The sequence below is a fragment of the Chrysemys picta genome, chromosome 2, assembly GCF_011386835.1.
Source record: "Chrysemys picta bellii isolate R12L10 chromosome 2, ASM1138683v2, whole genome shotgun sequence".
NCBI lineage: Eukaryota > Metazoa > Chordata > Testudines > Emydidae > Chrysemys > Chrysemys picta.
In genome coordinates, this window is record NC_088792.1 from 250,758,135 (window position 1) to 250,775,888 (window position 17,754).

The 17,754-nt window shown below is 43.4% G+C and overlaps 1 protein-coding gene across 7 annotated transcripts in view; it reads left to right on the top strand.

Moving 5' to 3' along the window:
* Positions 1–16,195, top strand: part of MATN2 (matrilin 2) — a 101,370-nt gene extending 85,175 nt beyond the window's left edge. For all 7 annotated transcript variants that reach the window (XM_005291635.4, XM_065582161.1, XM_042845083.2 and 4 more), the window contains 6 exons: positions 3,816–4,229; positions 9,409–9,561; positions 12,588–12,659; positions 13,266–13,379; positions 13,740–13,835; positions 15,823–16,195. In XM_005291635.4, coding sequence (XP_005291692.2) covers positions 3,816–4,229; positions 9,409–9,561; positions 12,588–12,659; positions 13,266–13,379; positions 13,740–13,835; positions 15,823–15,875 — 902 coding nt within the window. In that variant the 3' untranslated portion in view covers positions 15,876–16,195. The remainder of the gene's footprint in view (positions 1–3,815; positions 4,230–9,408; positions 9,562–12,587; positions 12,660–13,265; positions 13,380–13,739; positions 13,836–15,822) is intronic.
* The last annotated feature ends 1,559 nt before the right edge of the window (positions 16,196–17,754 follow it).

The window sequence follows — 17,754 nt, forward strand, 5'->3', positions numbered from 1 at the left end:
TTTTGTCTCTAGGGTTTTCTGTTTAATGGATCTAATGGATTTGGAATAAATTTGAAACAGGTTTTACATTAAATTTTTGGAGTTTTTTTAATCCTTTGCAAAAAGTACAATCCTCAGTTTATTGTTCCTTATCAGATGGCTTGGGCATTAACTCAAATCCAAGAGACTGGGAGTTAAAATCCTATTACTAAATAATTAGAACAATACCAAAAATATTCCTGCTGAGGTCTCTAAACTAAAGGATACCGGCAGCTCCTGTCTCTGTCTTGTCTCCTTCCACTCAGCAGAAAAGCCACCAACCTTCCCACTTCTGTTCCCTCCCCTCTCTGAGACTTTCCCACAACTTAGACTTGGATGGAGAGAGCTGTTAGAAGGAAGAGGAAGGCCCGGCAAGCGTACTCCAGCCCTGCTTCTGTTAATCCTCAATGCTCCTGTCACAGTACGGCATGCTAGACAATACTGGAATAGAAACTAAATGCTATTTCCTGATAATGGTGTGATGGAGTAGAGTATTTAGTTTTCATGTTTTGTTCGTTTGTTTTTTTCTGTGCTGCATTCCAAGAGACGATTATAAATTATGGCTCTACTAGAAGATCCCAGAAGCAGTGGGAATGGTGTTTGATGTCAAACATAGGGCAAAATTCTATTCTCCTGTCCACAGTACAGATCCTTCCTAAGTGCATATTTTTCACTTGGTATCTCTATGCTGGTGAAAATCAGTGAGAGTTTTGCTGAGAAATCAAGCACAGAGAAGTGTGGATCTGAGGAGCAGAATATTGCCCTTAGATAGCACATTACTGGTGTGGCATGACTAGGTGATAAATATCATCGTTGCCGCACATAGGCACATTGAATGTGTGTTGAGGAGGGGGAGGGGGAAAGGAATTTTCATACAATCTGTACTTATTTTCAGAAATCCATTTTGTACCCCCCATGTCATTATAAAGTTAGGACTAAAATGTTGATTGGCCATTGTCATTGCCATTTTATTGCTTTTAGTTTTGTAGGGATAATAGAGTGGTGTTTTAGGTAATTAAAATACAGGATGGTCTCAGCAATGTTTTTTAATTGCTTCACCTTTTACCTCTACGTTGAAATTGTCTTTGCTGAAATTTTGAGAGATAAGCCAGTCCAGTGTATCTCTTATAAATGTATTAAACATTAAGCAAACAGTTATAAAACAAACATATGTTTAAATGAAATATGTCATTAGCTAATTTAACTTATCGTTTTCCTAACTTGCTTAACTTAATTTACAGTAATACAGTGCAATAATCAAATCAAGGTTATAAATGAAGTATAATCAGTAAGTCACTGGTTCAGTTTATTTGGCTCACCGAGTATTACAATTAGTGATTGTATTAATTATAACGAAAAAACTCTCAGTGTTTTACAGGAAGGTTAAGGGGAGAAGCTGTTCCCTTCAAGTTAAGCCATTCAGCTAAAAATCAAGTCCTTGCCTTGGTTTTAAGAAAATACAGCCCTTAGAATCATTTCATGGGCCATATTTACACTACAAAATTATGTCAACCTAACTTACATTGGCATACAGCCACAGCAGTTATTAAATTGCTTGTGTGTATGCAACTCAGCTCATTGTGTCAGTGGTGTATGTCTTCACCAGGAGTGCTAGTCTCGATTGTATTGTCACTATGAAACAGCTCCTGAAAGCCAGAAACAGTCCACGTAAGCAACACAAGGTCTACACTGACACTGCGTCAACCTAATTACATGGCCCATGACTCTACACTGCTCGGGGTGGTGTTACTAAATCAGGGTAGAGAGGCTCTTACATTGGCAGGACCCAAATTTAAGTGAAGAAACTTCCACAGCAAGGTCAACACAAGGCAGCTTACATCGATCTAACCATCTATTGTAGACCAGGCCTCCTTTAGCTGCTCTCTCCTATTAAACTTCACTGTTCACAGAAACTACATCACATTGTTGTTTATTTAATCTATTTTCCCTCCCCACTTTAACACAATGGCTGCATCTTTCTGCCAGTCTTGCACAGATACAAAATGTTTTCTAGAATCCCACACATAGCAGTTTCAGAATGACACTTATTTAATCCACAGTTCTCTCACTAACAGGTTTAGGGAGAAATTTTTTGCAGCCCTGAGCAACATAGCTAGGTCCAAGTGTAGACTAGGCCTTAGTTTTGGAACTAAGGTTTTGTCTACACTAGCACTTTTGTTGGTAAAAACACCCCCTGACCAACATGTTTCACCGACAAATGTGCCAGTGTGGACAGCGCTATGTTGGCGGGAGATGGTCTCTTGCCGACATAGCTACCGCCGCTTGTTGGGAGTGCTTTAATTATGCTGGCAGGAGAGCTCTCTCCCACCGGCACAGAGCGGCTACACAGGAGACATTAAAGCAGGGCAGCTGTAGCAGTACAACTGCGACACTGTAAGGTCTGTAATGTAGACATAGCCTAGGTGATATTTACCTGTATCTTTATAAATGATAAAATGAAACTTGAAGCTTTTTGACGTGGGGGTGGGGGGATAGCCTGGTCTTTTCTCTCTCAGATGTAGATTTCAGGCTTGGCTTAGCTGAGGGTCAGAATCTTTCACCTCTTCGTCCTTGGATGGCCAGTCCAGGAAATTGAGCAGGATACAATTTTGGGTGTCTTATTGATGTGAAGTATCAGAGGGGTAGCCGTGTTAGTCTGAATCTGTAAAAAGCAACAGAGGGTCCTGTGGCACCTTTGAGACTAACAGAAGTACTGGGAGCATAAGCTTTCGTGGGTAAGAACCTCACTTCTTCAGATGCAAGACTTCTTCTTGCATCTGAAGAAGTGAGGTTCTTAACCACGAAAGCTTATGCTCCCAGTACTTCTGTTAGTCTCAAAGGTGCCACAGGACCCTCTGTTGCTTATTGATGTGAGAGAGCCTCCACTTCCTTCCGCATGGTTAGAGTGCTTTGTAGAGATCAGTGTCCCCTTCCTCCACCTCAGGGGGACACCCCAATATCTTCAAAGGCCAATTAGCTGTTACAGCCTGGTAGCCATAAGTTACTTGGTCTTGAAGATTCCAGGTTAGAGTGTACATGTCTTACTGCAGTTCGTTCGTAACTGCTAACAGATGTCTCTTGAAAATAGGACACAAGAAGAGCCATATGATAAGGAGCTGGTAGGCAGACTTCTGCTTAGGCCCACAACATAGTGTTTAATTATATTTAATGACTTGTCAACATATACACATCCACTCATTCCACATGTACTCAGGACAATGAAATGACACTGGGAAAGTAATGTTGAGAGGTGGAGGCAGAGTCTAGGGCAAGTGGATGACCTTACTCTAATAACCGTTTGCCTACAAGCTAGAAATCTGCTTCGGACATCTAGTAATGCTAACTTTCATTAAACAGTTACTCAGGCCTGAATTCAAATATGACCTATGTTCTGTCCAGTTTTCTTTTACACATTTTTTCACTGTGGAATTTCAAAAAATGATGAAAACAGGATATGAGAATTCAAGCTGTTAACTCGAGCATCTGATTGTGAGGGGAGGTGGTTTCAATCTATTCTGGATCTTGTCATGCTCCTTTATTGGGCTCCCATGAAGTCATATTTTCCTTTATCTTAGGTATTTTTATGGCCTTCATCACCATGAGCACCTCACAATCTGTAATGTATTTATCCTCATAATGCCCGTGAGGTAACAAAGTATCATCATCCCCATTTTACAGATGGGGAACTGAGGCACAGACAGAGTGAGAGACTTGCTCAGGAAGGAACTGAACCTAAGTCCCAGGCTAGTTCCCTAACCACTGAAATAAAAATCTTTGCTTTTATTTTATTTATACAGGATGCACTGAAGGCCCAATTGATCTGGTGTTCGTGATTGATGGATCAAAAAGTCTTGGAGAGGATAATTTTGAAGTTGTAAAGGAATTTGTCTCTGGAATCTTGGATTCTCTTGAGATTTCTCCCAAAGCTGCTCGAGTTGGTTTGCTGCAGTATTCCTCTCAAGTTCGCACAGAGTTCACATTAAGACAATTCAGCACAGCCAAAGACATGAAAAAAGCAGTATCCCAAATGAAATACATGGGGAAAGGCTCCATGACTGGACTTGCCTTGAAACAAATGTTTGAGAGAAGCTTTACTGAAGCAGAAGGGGCAAGGCCATTTTCAGCAGAAGTGCCCAGGGTGTCTATAGTGTTTACAGATGGACGAGCCCAAGATGAAGTCTCTGAGTGGGCCAGCAAAGCAAAGCAGAATGGTAATCTGGTATTTCTTTGTCACTGTTTCTTTAAGGATGTTTATATTATTTTTTAAAATAAACAAATAATTTCAGCCTATATTAATGAAGAGACAAGATTAATGTGCATGTAGCACTGCCCTCTGCTGGAGAGAATTATATTTTCCCAAATGTTTGGTTCGCTTTCTAGGGCAGTGGTTTTCAAACTGTGGGTCGTGACCCAGTACAGGGTCACAGATTGTAAGGTACTGGGTCACGGCGGCTCTGGTCAGCACCGCCAACCAGGCCATTAAAAGTCCCATCGGCGGTGCTGCCTGGCTAAGGCAGGCTAGTCCCTACCTGTTCTGACACTGCGCTGCGCCCTGGAAGCGGCCAGCAGCAGGTCCGACTCCTAGGCAGGGGGGCCATGAGGCTCCGTGCACTGTCCCCACCCTGAGCATCAGCTCTGCACTCCCATTGGCCAGGAACCGGCCAATGGCAGCCGGGGGTGGTGGTGCCTGCGGGCAAGAGCCGCATGGAGCTGCTTGCGTGCCTCTGCCCAGAAGCTAGACCTGCTGCTGGCCGCTTCTGGGGCGCAGCACAGTCCACGGTGCCAGGACAGGCAGGAAGCCTGCCTTAGCACCCCTGCTGCGTGGCAGACCGGGAGCCGCTTGAGGTAAGCCCACGCCCCAACCCCATGCCCCAGCCCTGAGCCCCCCAAACCCGGAACCCCTTCCTGAACCCCAAACCCCTCATCCCCAGCCCCAGCCCAGAGCCTGCACCCCCAGCCCAGAGCCCTGATCCCCTCCCATACCCCAACCCTCTGCCCCAGCCCTGAGCCCCTCCCATACCCCAAATCCCTCATCCGCAGCTCCGTTGGGTCACGGGCATCAACAATTTTCTTCAACTGGGTCGCCAGAAAAAAAGTTTGAAAACCACTGGTCTAGGGGCTTTGCCACAAAGCACTGCATTACAACTACTATCTCAGGAAGTAATGAATAAGTACCTCTGAGAGAGTCTATGTACTGAAGAACCAAATCAGCACAAGGCAGTTGCATTGTATAGCTTAACAAATTTATTTGAGCATAAGCTTTCGTGGGCTACAGCCCACTTCTTCAGATGCTCAAATTTGTTAGTCTCTAAGGTGCCACAAGTACTCCTGTTCTTTTTGTGGCTACAGACTAACATGGCTGCTACTCTGAAACCTGTCATTGTATAGCTTGAATGCTGATCTGTGCCCTGCATGTTTCCACTAAAGGATCGCAGACATTAGGAGCTTTATTAAATATTCCATTTAACATATAATATTAATATAAAACACCGCACTCAAAATATCAGATATATGTTGTTCCAGAGCCTTTGCTTTATGCTATAATTTTTAAAAATACAGTATAGACTTGGAAGCAATTATATGTTGCTATGATTGGGTATCCACCCTGCACAAGACCAGAAAGGATTAAGGTGACTAGGTGATCCAGTTAACTGCCCAGGCTGCACCTGGAGGAGGAGCCAATGAACAGGATTAATTAGATGAGGCTCAGCTGGATGGGGATAGGAAGGGCCGGTATAAAACCCAGGAGCTGAGAACAGCTGGGGGTTGCAGGGAAGTAGTCTTCAGTTACTCCCTGGGAGGAGGAGGGAGTTGTGCATCTGGCAAACCCAGAGATGGGGGGAAAGCCAGAATCATAGGATTGGAAGGGACCTCAAGAAGTCATCTAGTCCAGTCCCCTGCCCTCGTGGCAGGACTAAGTATTATCTAGACAATCCCTGACCGGTGTTTGTCTAACCTGCTCTTCAAAATCTCAATGATGAGATTCCACAACCTCCCTATGCAGTTTATTCCAGTGCTTAACCACCCTGACAGTTAGGAAGTTTTTCCTAATGTCCAACCTAAACCTCCCTTGCTGCAATTTAAGCCCATTGCTTCTTGTCCTATCCTCAGAGGTTAAGAACAATTTTTCTCCCTCCACCTTGTAACACCTTTTATGTACTTGAAAACTGTTATCATGTCTCCCCCTCAGTTTTCTCTTTTTCAGACTAAACAAACCAGTTAGGGAAAGGCTTAGGGAAAAGGCAGTGAGATCCTTGGCTGCTGACTAGAGGGTCCCTGAGCTGGAACCTAGAATAGAGGGGGGGCCTGGGTTGCCTTACCAGCCAGTAGGGAAGTGGCACAGACCAGAGGGCCAAGTCACAAAGAGGAAGCTCCAGCTCCTGCAGTGCGGGGCGGCATGGTGAGAGAGGATGACGGGTGAAGAGACTGCCAGAAGTGGGTGCAGCACCTGGAAGCATAGGCGCCAACTCGGTGGGTGCTCCGGGGCTGGAGCACCCATGGGGAAAAATTGGTGGGTGCTCTGCACCCACGGGCAGCTCTCCACCCCGCCCCAGCTCACCTCCACCTCCGCTCTGCCTCCTCCCCTGAGCGCACCGCGTCCCTACTTCTCCCCCTAGCTCCCAGCGCTTCCTGCCGCAAAACAGCTGTTTCGTGGCGGCAAGTGCTGGGAGGGAGGGGGAATGCTGTGCACTCGGGAAAGAGGTGGGACCGGGGCGGGGATTTGGGGAAGGGATCCAATAGGGGCAGGGAGGGGTGGAGTTGGGGTGGAGACATTGGGGAAGGGCTTGGAATGGGGCAGGGCAGGGGCGGCAGGGGGTGGGATGGGGCAGGGGTGAGGGGGGGTTCGAGCACCCACCTGCGCTGGGAAAAGTTGGTGCCTATGCCTGGAAGGGGCTAATCCCCAGAGCGGTCAGGAGGAAGTGCCCTAGTGGTGAGCTGACCCTGTGACAGTTGCTTTATTGTCCATATCCCACTGGTCTTGCTGAAAAAGAAACCCATTGTCTACTATAGAGGTGGGCCTAGCAAGATGATAACTCATGTTCAGATTTAATTGGAAACTGGTGATTTTGAATAGTAAACATGGTCTACAATATGTTGTTGTTTGGGGTTTTTTTTGGGGGTGTGGGGTCCATAAAACTGTAGCCTATGATCAAGGTGGCAGAAATCAATTCTGTAAGGCACCCTTGGCAAAAATCACTTTTCCCACAAACTATCTAATAACAGCTAGAGATTTAAAAACCGAAAATTTTCAACAAAAAAAGGACTTGACTGTAAAACAGGAAATGTTTTGCAAGAGTCCTACTACTAACCTGGGCTGATGGACCGTGACACAAATAAAGCTGCCAGGACCTTAGAGAGGTTTCAGACCTTGTTTTTTGACATATCGACACAATGATAGCTTGTTGCACACCTGAATGCAGGCAGGGGCACCCATTTGTGCAACCAGTTTGGAGTGTGTCCTGATATGACTCTGCTAAGGAGAAAAGGGAAGAAGTGATGGTACAAGGAGATGAGGAAGAAACAGTGTGGAAAAATACAGAATAGGAGGCAACAGAGCTAACAAACTTGTATTCACAAAGAAATGTCAACACCACGCCTCTTTCTGAAGCTTTGAAAATTAAACCAATAACTTATGGTTTCATGCACAGGAGTGAGTAGGTAGGATTTGGGACAGTGTATGGAAGAGTTACAGACCTTGACAAGTAAAAGATGTGGAGAGAAGTACTAGCCAACAACACTTACTTTCAGCGAGAAATGTCAGCAGTGGATTGCTTTCACTGAGACATCAGGAGCCAAATACATCCCCAGTGTAATCCCACTGGGGGCAATGTAGTTTTGCTGAGCAGAAATTTGGCACTGAATGTTTTATCACTGTTAAGTCCAAGTCTTTAAAAAGCAGCAGACCTCAGCATGAACAGTCCATTCATTAAACTGAAGCAACCTCTGTAATGTGGTGGATGTTTTACTTTCTTGGCTAGAACAATGTCATCCAGGGTCTTGATAGAAAGCAGGACTCTGCTTAATAAAAATGTAGGCACTGGAGATGGAAGAGGTGTATTTACTATGTCATCACATCTAATCTCCTGCATTGCCAGTGGAGGGTTGAAAGTGGTTATTCATAGTGAGTACATAGATGTTATCACTGAACAGCAAAGGAAAGCAGATATACTAACCCCACGCACTACTTTTTATCTGAAACCAAGGAGCTGAAAATTCAGTTTTTGTCATTGGCATCTGAAGCTCTCTTAAAAATTTGCTTCAGTCCTGAAAAGGATAATTGTTGTGGGTTTTTTAAAAAAATGGCTGAGATCCCAGACAGATCTTCTGCACTCATTTCACAATGACCTTTTGCAGACAGGACAAGGACCAAATTTTAATCTTTTTTAAATTCCAAAGCAGTCAGTGCAAGGTGAGTACATTTTCTAATGGCAGAAGTGATGTAATTAGAAACGAATATTCAGATCATGTGTAAACCAGAAGCAAAGACTTACTGCCAGCTGTTGGAAAACAGGAATATGAAGTGTGCTCTGCTTTGTGTGGTGTATGTTTAAAATCTGTCTGAGAGGAATGTGAGCCATTGCCCCCAGCCCAGCTACCAGAATGTATTAAGACTAACTATGGCATGAATCACCTTAAACAACTGATCTCCTACTCTCAGTTCTCTTCCTTCCCCCCTCCCTCGACAAAAAAAAAAAAAAAAACACCCAATGCAGGAGAGACTCTTACACCCAGGATCCCTGCCCCAGGACTCATTAATGTCTTTCCTCCAGCCCCATAAATGGCTCCTCTCTCCCAGTCCCTTCTCCCAACATAAATTCTGCTTTTCTCTTAGATGATCAAGAACTCTTAGATTCCAAGGCTCCAGATTAATCTGCCTCCTGACTCTATCAGAGAAGACTCTGTGTTTAAGTCTATTTCTCAGCAAACTACTGATCTCTTTCAGGATTCTGTGCCCCGCCTGCCTTGCTACTACATCAAGTCTATCTATCATTTCAGCAAAAAAGGGACTGATGAGCTCTGTGTCCCTCCAGAGTCTCTCAGTGCCACTGCTAAATTGATCAGAGGTGCTCCCTCTCCCTCAGTATGTTGCAGCCACAGTGCTCTTTTGGGATTCATTTATCTTCCGTGGTAACCATATGCCCATGGCTTCTTTAGCTGAAGACTTGTTTGTTAATAAAACCAACAGTAAAGCAGTCAGTTTCTACAGCATTTCAGATGTTATATAACTCAGTGTAACAAGGATTATTCATCCAACACAATCCTTGGAGTTATATGGCATGCACATTTATGGTGCTATAAGTAATCAATAATACATCTTCCTTTCACTGAAACTCTGGATTTTAAAAAAATGTTGCTGTAGTAATAATGTGCCATTTCTCTTGCACCCAGGTATAACTATCTATGCTGTTGGAATAGGAAAAGCAATTGAGGAAGAATTACTGGAAATTGCTTCTGAGCCACCAGACAAACATCTCTTCTATGCTGAAGACTTCAGTACCATGGGGGAGATAAGTGAAAAACTAAAAAAACGAATCTGTGAAGGTACCACATGCCTCTTCCGTTGAGAGATTAGAAAAGTGAACAGCCATTTATATTTTGCTTCTCTTCTGTTTTTAATAAATGATGCAGAAAATATACACTTAAACCCCAGGAGGATTGGTAATGTTGCCCCCCTTCCTCCAGGCTGCAGTTAGATCAGTGAACCCCACCCAGGATAAACATGAGCTATTTCTTTAGGAATATTGGTTGTGGGGGGAGGGGAAATCTAAATGATGATTTATTGGGAGAGAACAATTGCACTTATGGTCTATATGAGTCATGTTTAAAATTGTGTAGAGCAGTGGTTCTCAAACTTTTTTTTTTTTTTGCGCGGACCACTTGAAAATTGCAGAGGGTCTCAGTGGACCACTTGATGATCTTTCCAAATGTTGTTCGTACCGTTAGCTAGCTATTGTAAAGAGCTTTGGATAAAAGCACTATATATAAAAAAACTTAATAATTAACATTCTACAAATAGAATAATTTGTTCTACAAATAGAAGAACAAAACTAATATTTTAATATCAGTAGTCTTACCTTTGTAATGCGATGGATGTGCCCTTTCTCCCCTGGCCATCACAGCCCCTGAGCTGGGGCTGGGAAGGAGGGGGGTCTCTACCTCTCTCCCCCGCTGCGGCAGCCCCCGAGCTGGGGCTGGGAAGGAGGGGAGGACACCCCACTGTGGCAGCCCCTGAGCTGGGGCTGGGAAAGAGGGGGATCTCCCCCCACCACAGCAGCCACAGAGCTGGGGCTGGGAAGGACAGGGGTCTCTGCCCAGCAGCCGCAGCTCTGGAGCTGAGGAAGGTCACCTTTCTCTGGCCGCTGCAGCCCTGCACGTCCCAAATTCCCCCCACCCCCTCTTCTCACCCACCTACCCCCTATTTCCCTCAAGGCCACCCCCTCACCTTACATGTGCGTCTTCTCCAGGGTCCAGGCACCTAATTAGTGGAGCCATGTCTGCGCAGCTCCACTAATTAGGTGGGTGACGCTTCATTGTCTCGTGTGCAGCTGCCCAGGCGCGCACTTTAGAGGGAACTATCCGCAGACTACCTGAATGGAGCTCACAGACCACTGATGGTCCACGGACCACAATTTGAGGACCTCCGGTGTAGGGGAATGTTGCCAATATCTCCCTATGTAAGTCAGTGGTAGGGCTCAGCAGAAAAAAAAAAAAGACTTAAGGACGACTTCTTACGGGCTATTGTGCAGTGTTCACAACAGCAACAAAATAATTTGATATACCCAGTAAGTAAACTGAAAAACAACCAGTTTGTGCTTCAAACCAGTTCTTTGATCCATGAGCGCAGAACCTGACTTTCCAAAATCATTCCCCTGCCCTGCCCCCACTGTGTCACTAGCAGCCACACTCTAGACCTGCTTCCCATAACATCTGTTCAAGGGGTGGGGGGATTCTGAGCTGGAATGGACCCCTGTTCACCAGGGACCTAATGACGCCCCTGCACCCATTCACACACAACTGGCACTCAGTATTACTTGCTCATTCACATAGATGCCTGAAGTCACTTCCTGTAACAGGAGAATGAAGCCCAGGAACTCTAGAGGGCTCTTTGCTGTGCAGGATTGCCTGGTAGGAAGCGACACATTCTTCCTTTTAGGCAGGGCTTTGGGAGGAGTCAGGAAAAAGAATCTGACTGGGGACCCTCCAGCCAGACTGTGTATCCTCTGCCTCTGCCTCAACCCTAAGGAGCTTATTGCTAGCTCCCTTGGACATGCAAAATACTGAGATTGTAGGAAAGCAGTTCTGTTCATCCACCTGCATACTAGGTAGGCAAACAGATGATGACAATTTCAAAAGCATAGGGAGATTCCAAGTCCAAAATTCTCAGGCAACTCTTCTAATAAATCTCTCTCCCTATCAAACAGCCTTAGATAGCTGCAGTGCTGTTTGCCATACATTTTATTTACTTTTCAGAAATGTGTTATTTGCTAAACCAAAAATAAGTAAATCTTGCCCCTTTGAGGCCGTTTCCAAACTAGGAACTCTGATGTGTCCGTCTGCCTCCTGGTTTTCTGCTGCACAGCTTGTCTCTGCATTCATTACAAATGGGTAATACCTCTCACTTGTGGAACTGGGAGGCTGCCCAGGGTTGTTGCTGGAGGCTCCAGGACTAAGCATAGGGTGACCAGACAGCAAGTGTGAAAAATCGGGATGGGGGTGGAGGGTAATAGGAGCCCATAGAAGAGAAAGACCCAAAAATCGGGACTGTCCCTATAAAATTGGGACATCTGGTCACCCTGACTAAGCACCACGCTTTAACGTGGGCCACCAGAAATTCCGCCTCAAGTGATGGAACAAATTGGCAGCTCACTTTCTCACAACCACTTTGTTTTATTTAGAAGTTTAATTTGTATTTGTTGTTGTGCAGCAATGACTGTTCCAGCAAGCTCCTCTCACCCTCCCTTCAGTTGAGGAATCACTGGCTCTAACACCCTCGTTCCTCCAGTGCAGCATCTCTCTAGCTGGCTCCCTGTACCCCCTGCCCAGTAGCAGAGAAGCCCTTCAAGCATCAAGACAAGTCTAAGAGGTGCTATAGGCAGCTTTTCAGGAGCTTCAGAGGGCAAGTTATGCCCTGCTGCTGCAAGCCACCATTGCTCACTCTGCCAGGCCATGGGGCTTTGAGTCAAACTGGCAAGCCAGGGCCACACGCACACAGCCATGGCGGGTTTGACCTGAATTTTTTCTGTAACTGACTTAGGGTTAGTTGATATAATTTTAAGTTATTAGTAGTCAGTTGCTGAAGTATTTCTAGCTTTTGAAGAACTCTTTTGATGGCCTAAGATGAAGGCAGGGCTTAGTCCTGGAGCCTCCAGCAATAATGCTGAGCCCCCTCTGAATTCCACACAGGAGAGCCATTGCCAACTTGTTATGAATGAGGAGGGAAGCTGCTAACAGAAAATCATCAGGAAAGAAATACCATTTTCCTGTCATTGGAAGTTACTGTTCTGTGCAAAGTAATAAAATCATTTTTTCTATTAATATCTTTCTCTTTTGGGAATTGTTTCTGCCAGCTTTGGAAGAGTCAGATCCCCATCAGGATCCACTGACAGGGAGACCTCACAAGACTGGTCCTCATTCTTCAGGTTAGATGCTTTAAATCTGTGTCCAGTTTTCACCTCAGCTGGCTCCCCACTCAGCATTCTTCTCATGGCATCCAGTATAGAAAGTTCATCATTCACCCAGAGGGATACCCATACCAAAAAACCAAAATCCCCCACAAACCCTTTTTGGTCATCTGAGCTTTGCTGCAACATGCTTATGGCTGCATGCTCTCGCCTTATCCCCCGGAGTAGTTTACTTGGATGCTGCAACTTCCACATCAACCTTGTACGTTGATGTACTTTAAAACGTTTTTTATTTACATGATCATTTACTATTTAAGAAACTCTAAAGTGCTCTGGCTTAACAGTAACCAATACAGAGCTGAAGTCCCTCTCCTGGCCTGGAATACAACACTTAAACAGTCTATCTACAGTATACCATCTAATAGCTCAGATTCTTTGTGTAAAATGCAAACTCTGAGTAGAACCTTACACCATTAGAAGTCCCTGCTAAAATCCACTGGATTAAGGTGCTGATCAGTGGGTGAGTGGACGAATCTGGCCTTAAATGAATAAGGTGTTACATACAAAATTCAATAGATGTGTTGCATAATCATGACCACAGTTCTGTCTTGGGGTTTCCTGCAGGATCTGAACCAGCCAGCATAGCCGTCACAGACCTCCTTGCCTGTTCCAATTTTGCAGTACATCACAAGTATCTTTTTGAAGAGGAGAGTGTTTCACAGTCAACAGCAAGATCAGGTAATTAGTTACCAGGCCTCAGGTAATCTTTAGGCAATTCCAGCCTTCTCCTTTGATTACACAAGTTGGAAAGACATGTCAAGACTGGAAATTCATAAACAATGCTGGCCACAGAGTGGCGTTCCTTGCCTACCTGTTTCTTCATAGTACCCACTCTAAGTGCTTCCTCCTCTGTGATGATTACAGCTAAGTATTTAACTGGGATTTGATATGTGCATCTTTTGATAGTGATTATACTATGTTTCAATGCCAGGAAAATATTGAACATACGTTGCATTTAGTGGCTACATTCTCTTGCAGATTCAGTATATTTAGATTATATGTCACTGTTTCTCTGAATGCCTCTGTCTGCTTTTCCAGCAAACCCTTCAAAAGATAAGGAGCAGTGCAACTGTGAAAATCTCATGACATTCCAGAACCATGCCAATGCTGAAGTAAAAAAACTAACTCAGCGATATATCCTTTCTGAATAATTGTTTCCTGGATCACAGGTAGAAAGGAAATTATTTATAAGGGGGGGGGAGGGGGAAGACAGTTACAATAAATGCTAATTAGGGCCACACACTTAAAACTCAAAGTCTCAGATGTCTCCTTGGGCCCAAAAGCAATTTATTAACGGAAACAATTCTACTACTGTTTACACAGCTCCTTCAATGAACGGACCAAAGTTTTTATTCATAAACATGCATCTTAAATGTTTCATAACCACTGAATAGCAAGATAAGTCTCCATCTTAGATCAGGTGAGTAGAGGGTATAGGGCAGCAAAGAAAATGGATACTGATTTTGAGACTATAATCCTATTCTCTGGATTTGGCTATCACTTCGGCTGAAATTTTAATCCTCCATCATACTATTTTTGAGTAGTGTTTATTGGCAACAGGAAACTCTTGTATCAGAATACAGAAGAGAAGTCTCCTGCTGTGCTCAGGGAATAGCCACATGCAACGAGTCACTTAATATAATTTCCAAATTAAAATGCCAGGATATTATACAGAGAACAGTGATGATGACTGATTTTACACACACAAACCACTTCTGGCTTCAATTTTCATTTTTTTAGTCTCCTCTTTTTTGCAGGAAAAAGCTGACCTGGCTTACGCATCTAACTCTGGGAAAGGTTCATGGCTATGAATCCCAAGCAGCAACAGCCACCTTCCTGCAGCCTGGAGTTAGGTGCCTAACTCCCTTTGGAGGGAAAGCTTGCTTAGGCTGCACTCATTCTACAAATTTTCTGCTCACTAGCTTAAACAGCTCCCAGCTCAGCATGCTGGCTTTTGTGGATCCCATTCTTACGCACACAATTCCCCCCCTGCGGATTCCACTAGGCAGTAGAGAACCTAGAAGTTAGGTGTTGCAAAGAATGAGAAATGGAGGGCTGGAAGGGACCTTGAGAGGTCCTCAAGTCCAGTGGCCAGTCCTGGCAGGTGTTTGCGCAATATATTCCTAAAACCTCCAACAATGGGGAGTTCACAAATGGGGAGCCCAGTCTCCTTTGTGGATCCAGCCCTTAGCCTGTCTGTTCCCCATCTGTAAAATGGGGATATAGCATTTCATAAGTTTTGAAGATACACACATTAAATATCATGAGGTGCTCAAATAGTACAGTACTCATAACTACATGTTTTCCTGTATTGTACCAGATCTATTTGTGGGTTAGGGACTTCATGTGTCTTCCATATTAATCTAATGTAAATAGTATGTTTATATATAAATAATGCTTCATAGTGGTAAGTAGCTGAAACATTTTTAAAGATTGCACTAGCAAGGAACAAAGTTTCACTTCACTTTAAAATGCCAATAGAAGCCCCTTTTCTCCTATCACTGTGCGAAGCAGATATAAGCAGTGACCTGAAACTCCTGTCTATGGGTACTTTTGGTAATGCTAGTGGACAGCACTTTAAATGTTAAGCAACAAAACTTTTAGGGGTGATAAAGAAACCCAGTTGTAATGTTCCATATTGGGCTCCATACAGCTCCCTTTGTTCCTTTGCCTAGCCCTGCATTGAAAAGGAGGAAATAGGGCTGAGGGGAGTGGAGAATGAGAGCAACAGCACGTCAGTAGCAGACTACAAACCCCCACAACCAGCAGCATCTGCTGCAGTTATAGTCTCTCTTCCCTCCGTAATAAGTTGGGGGTGTGGAGGAGGGGGCACTTAAAGGATAATGAAAGAAAAATGTAGCCATTAGATGCCAGAATGCTGAGTAGAAAACTATGCAGCGTTGTGCTGGATACAACAGACTATAATATTTAGCTTGTTACAAATACAGGCGTGTACAGTTTTAGAGGCTGCCATGACGTTTGTCAAATTACTGTCATTTTAAAAATGATTTCACCTTCCCTTCAGTATGCTGAGAATCAAATTAATATTTGAAGGACTTTCTGGCAAGTTTTTGTATAATACTATGTAATCCAGATAGCTTTTTCCTTAACTTATTAATACTGGAAGAAATAACTAAGAGAATGGAAGCCCTGGAAAACAGACTAAGATACTGATGAAGAGTTCTTAACAGAAGTATACACTGTACTGTATATTTATACATACAAGTTGCAACAAAGCTATTTTCTTAAAGCAGTACAAAGCTATGTAGCACAAATCTTTTTGTGTTTGAGGGAAAAGGACATTTTTGGACCCAATATTTACATACTGAGGTAGAGCATCATATTGTTCTCTTGCATTGATTGCAGTAAGACAAATGTTGAAAGGAACTTTAAAAATTTTATAGTACCTAGCAAAATTTCTAAGTAGAATTTAACACTTGAATTTATAAGCTATGCAATCTAATAAAATGCTTTTATTTTTAATTTGAAACCTCCATGCTGTGTTTGGGTATTTTTACTTACTGGTGTATTATTTTGGGTTAGTTCTATGGTCTGTTACACAGGTCAGACTAGTGATCACAATGGCCCTCTTCTGGCCTGGGAATCTATGACTCTACTTTAATATACTCTGTAAATCATTTTTGCTTTATTAGTTGTGCTCCACCTCTCACCCCCTCCATCATACTAAAAATATTAAGTGTGCTGCACAAATGCGACTATGAAACAATTGTTTCATGTATACTCTCCTTTGCCTAGCATAAAACATTGTCTATAGAAAACTAGCTATGAGGGAATGTGTAGACTAGCTTAATAAGGTTTTTACTTGCATCACAAATGTATACATTAACTCCAACTACAGTGTTTTCTTCCAGTATTCCAGGTGTTTGAGCAACATTCAAGTAAGTTTGCCATCTGCCTTCTACATCCAGAACACACACAATGTCCTCTCACCTAGCACTCTAGTCATTGGACAGAATTCACAATTATTGGGTCCCAGTCTATATTCTACTCTATCACCTTGTAAACTCTTCAGGTCAAGGGTCTTTTCTTATGTGTTCTATCTAGCCTAGTCATGCAAGTTTCCTCCAGATAAAGGGCAGAATATGGGGCACTAAATGTTTCAGGGAGAATGGTCCTCAGGTGAATTTACATTCAAATATTCCAATTTGAGAGCCATATAGAAGATACTGTTTTCTCTGAAGCAGATTCTCTCAGGCCAAACAATCCTACACTTGTTGGATAACTCAACAGTAGAGCTGAGCAAATTACTAATTATTCAATGTGGTAGTGTTAAAAAAAATAAAATTAAAAAATTAAAAAATAAAATTAGTTTCAAAGTGACACTGAATTTGTTTCTTACCACAACAAAACCCCAGATTTCAACTTAACGGTGCTGGGCAAAAGCTTTCCTGAACTGCAATTTCACCCTCTCTTCCAGTCTCTGAAAAAAAAAATTACCACCTGTGGGAGCCTTTTGGTCATGAGTAAATCTACTTACATGTCTTAGGCCACAGCTGTGACAGCAGATGTTCTCTCAGGGGAACATGGACACTTTTACAGATGAAAACCATCTCTCTTCCCAAGACACCTGAAAGGTGTTTTCTCTCCCTCCCAAAGTCCTTTAGGTTGCTGCCATCCTCTCTCCTTGGAGAGTTTTATATTGCTTTTTTCTTGCTCTGCATGTAACAATTTAAAGTACAGGCAAGCAATATAGAATATTAGTGTTGGAAGAGACCTCAGGAGATCTAGTCCAGTCCCCTGTTCAAAGTATACATGTTCCTTTTTGATTGCAGCTTGTCAAAATAGTCATTTCCTAGCTTTTCTGTCCAAAAAAGCAGTAGCCTTTTTTGCACCTTCTTGTTAAAGAGCAGTTCATCCATTGTGAGGATGCAAATATTACAGGAACAAGTTTGTGGGGTTAAGTGACATCCCTCCATGCAGACTCAAGAGTAATGGTTTGCAGTTCCTGGTACCTCCAAATTTTGCATGTGTTTACAACACAACAGCTTGAAGACCATTTTCTTGGGTACTTGACAATTATGCAACTCTTGCA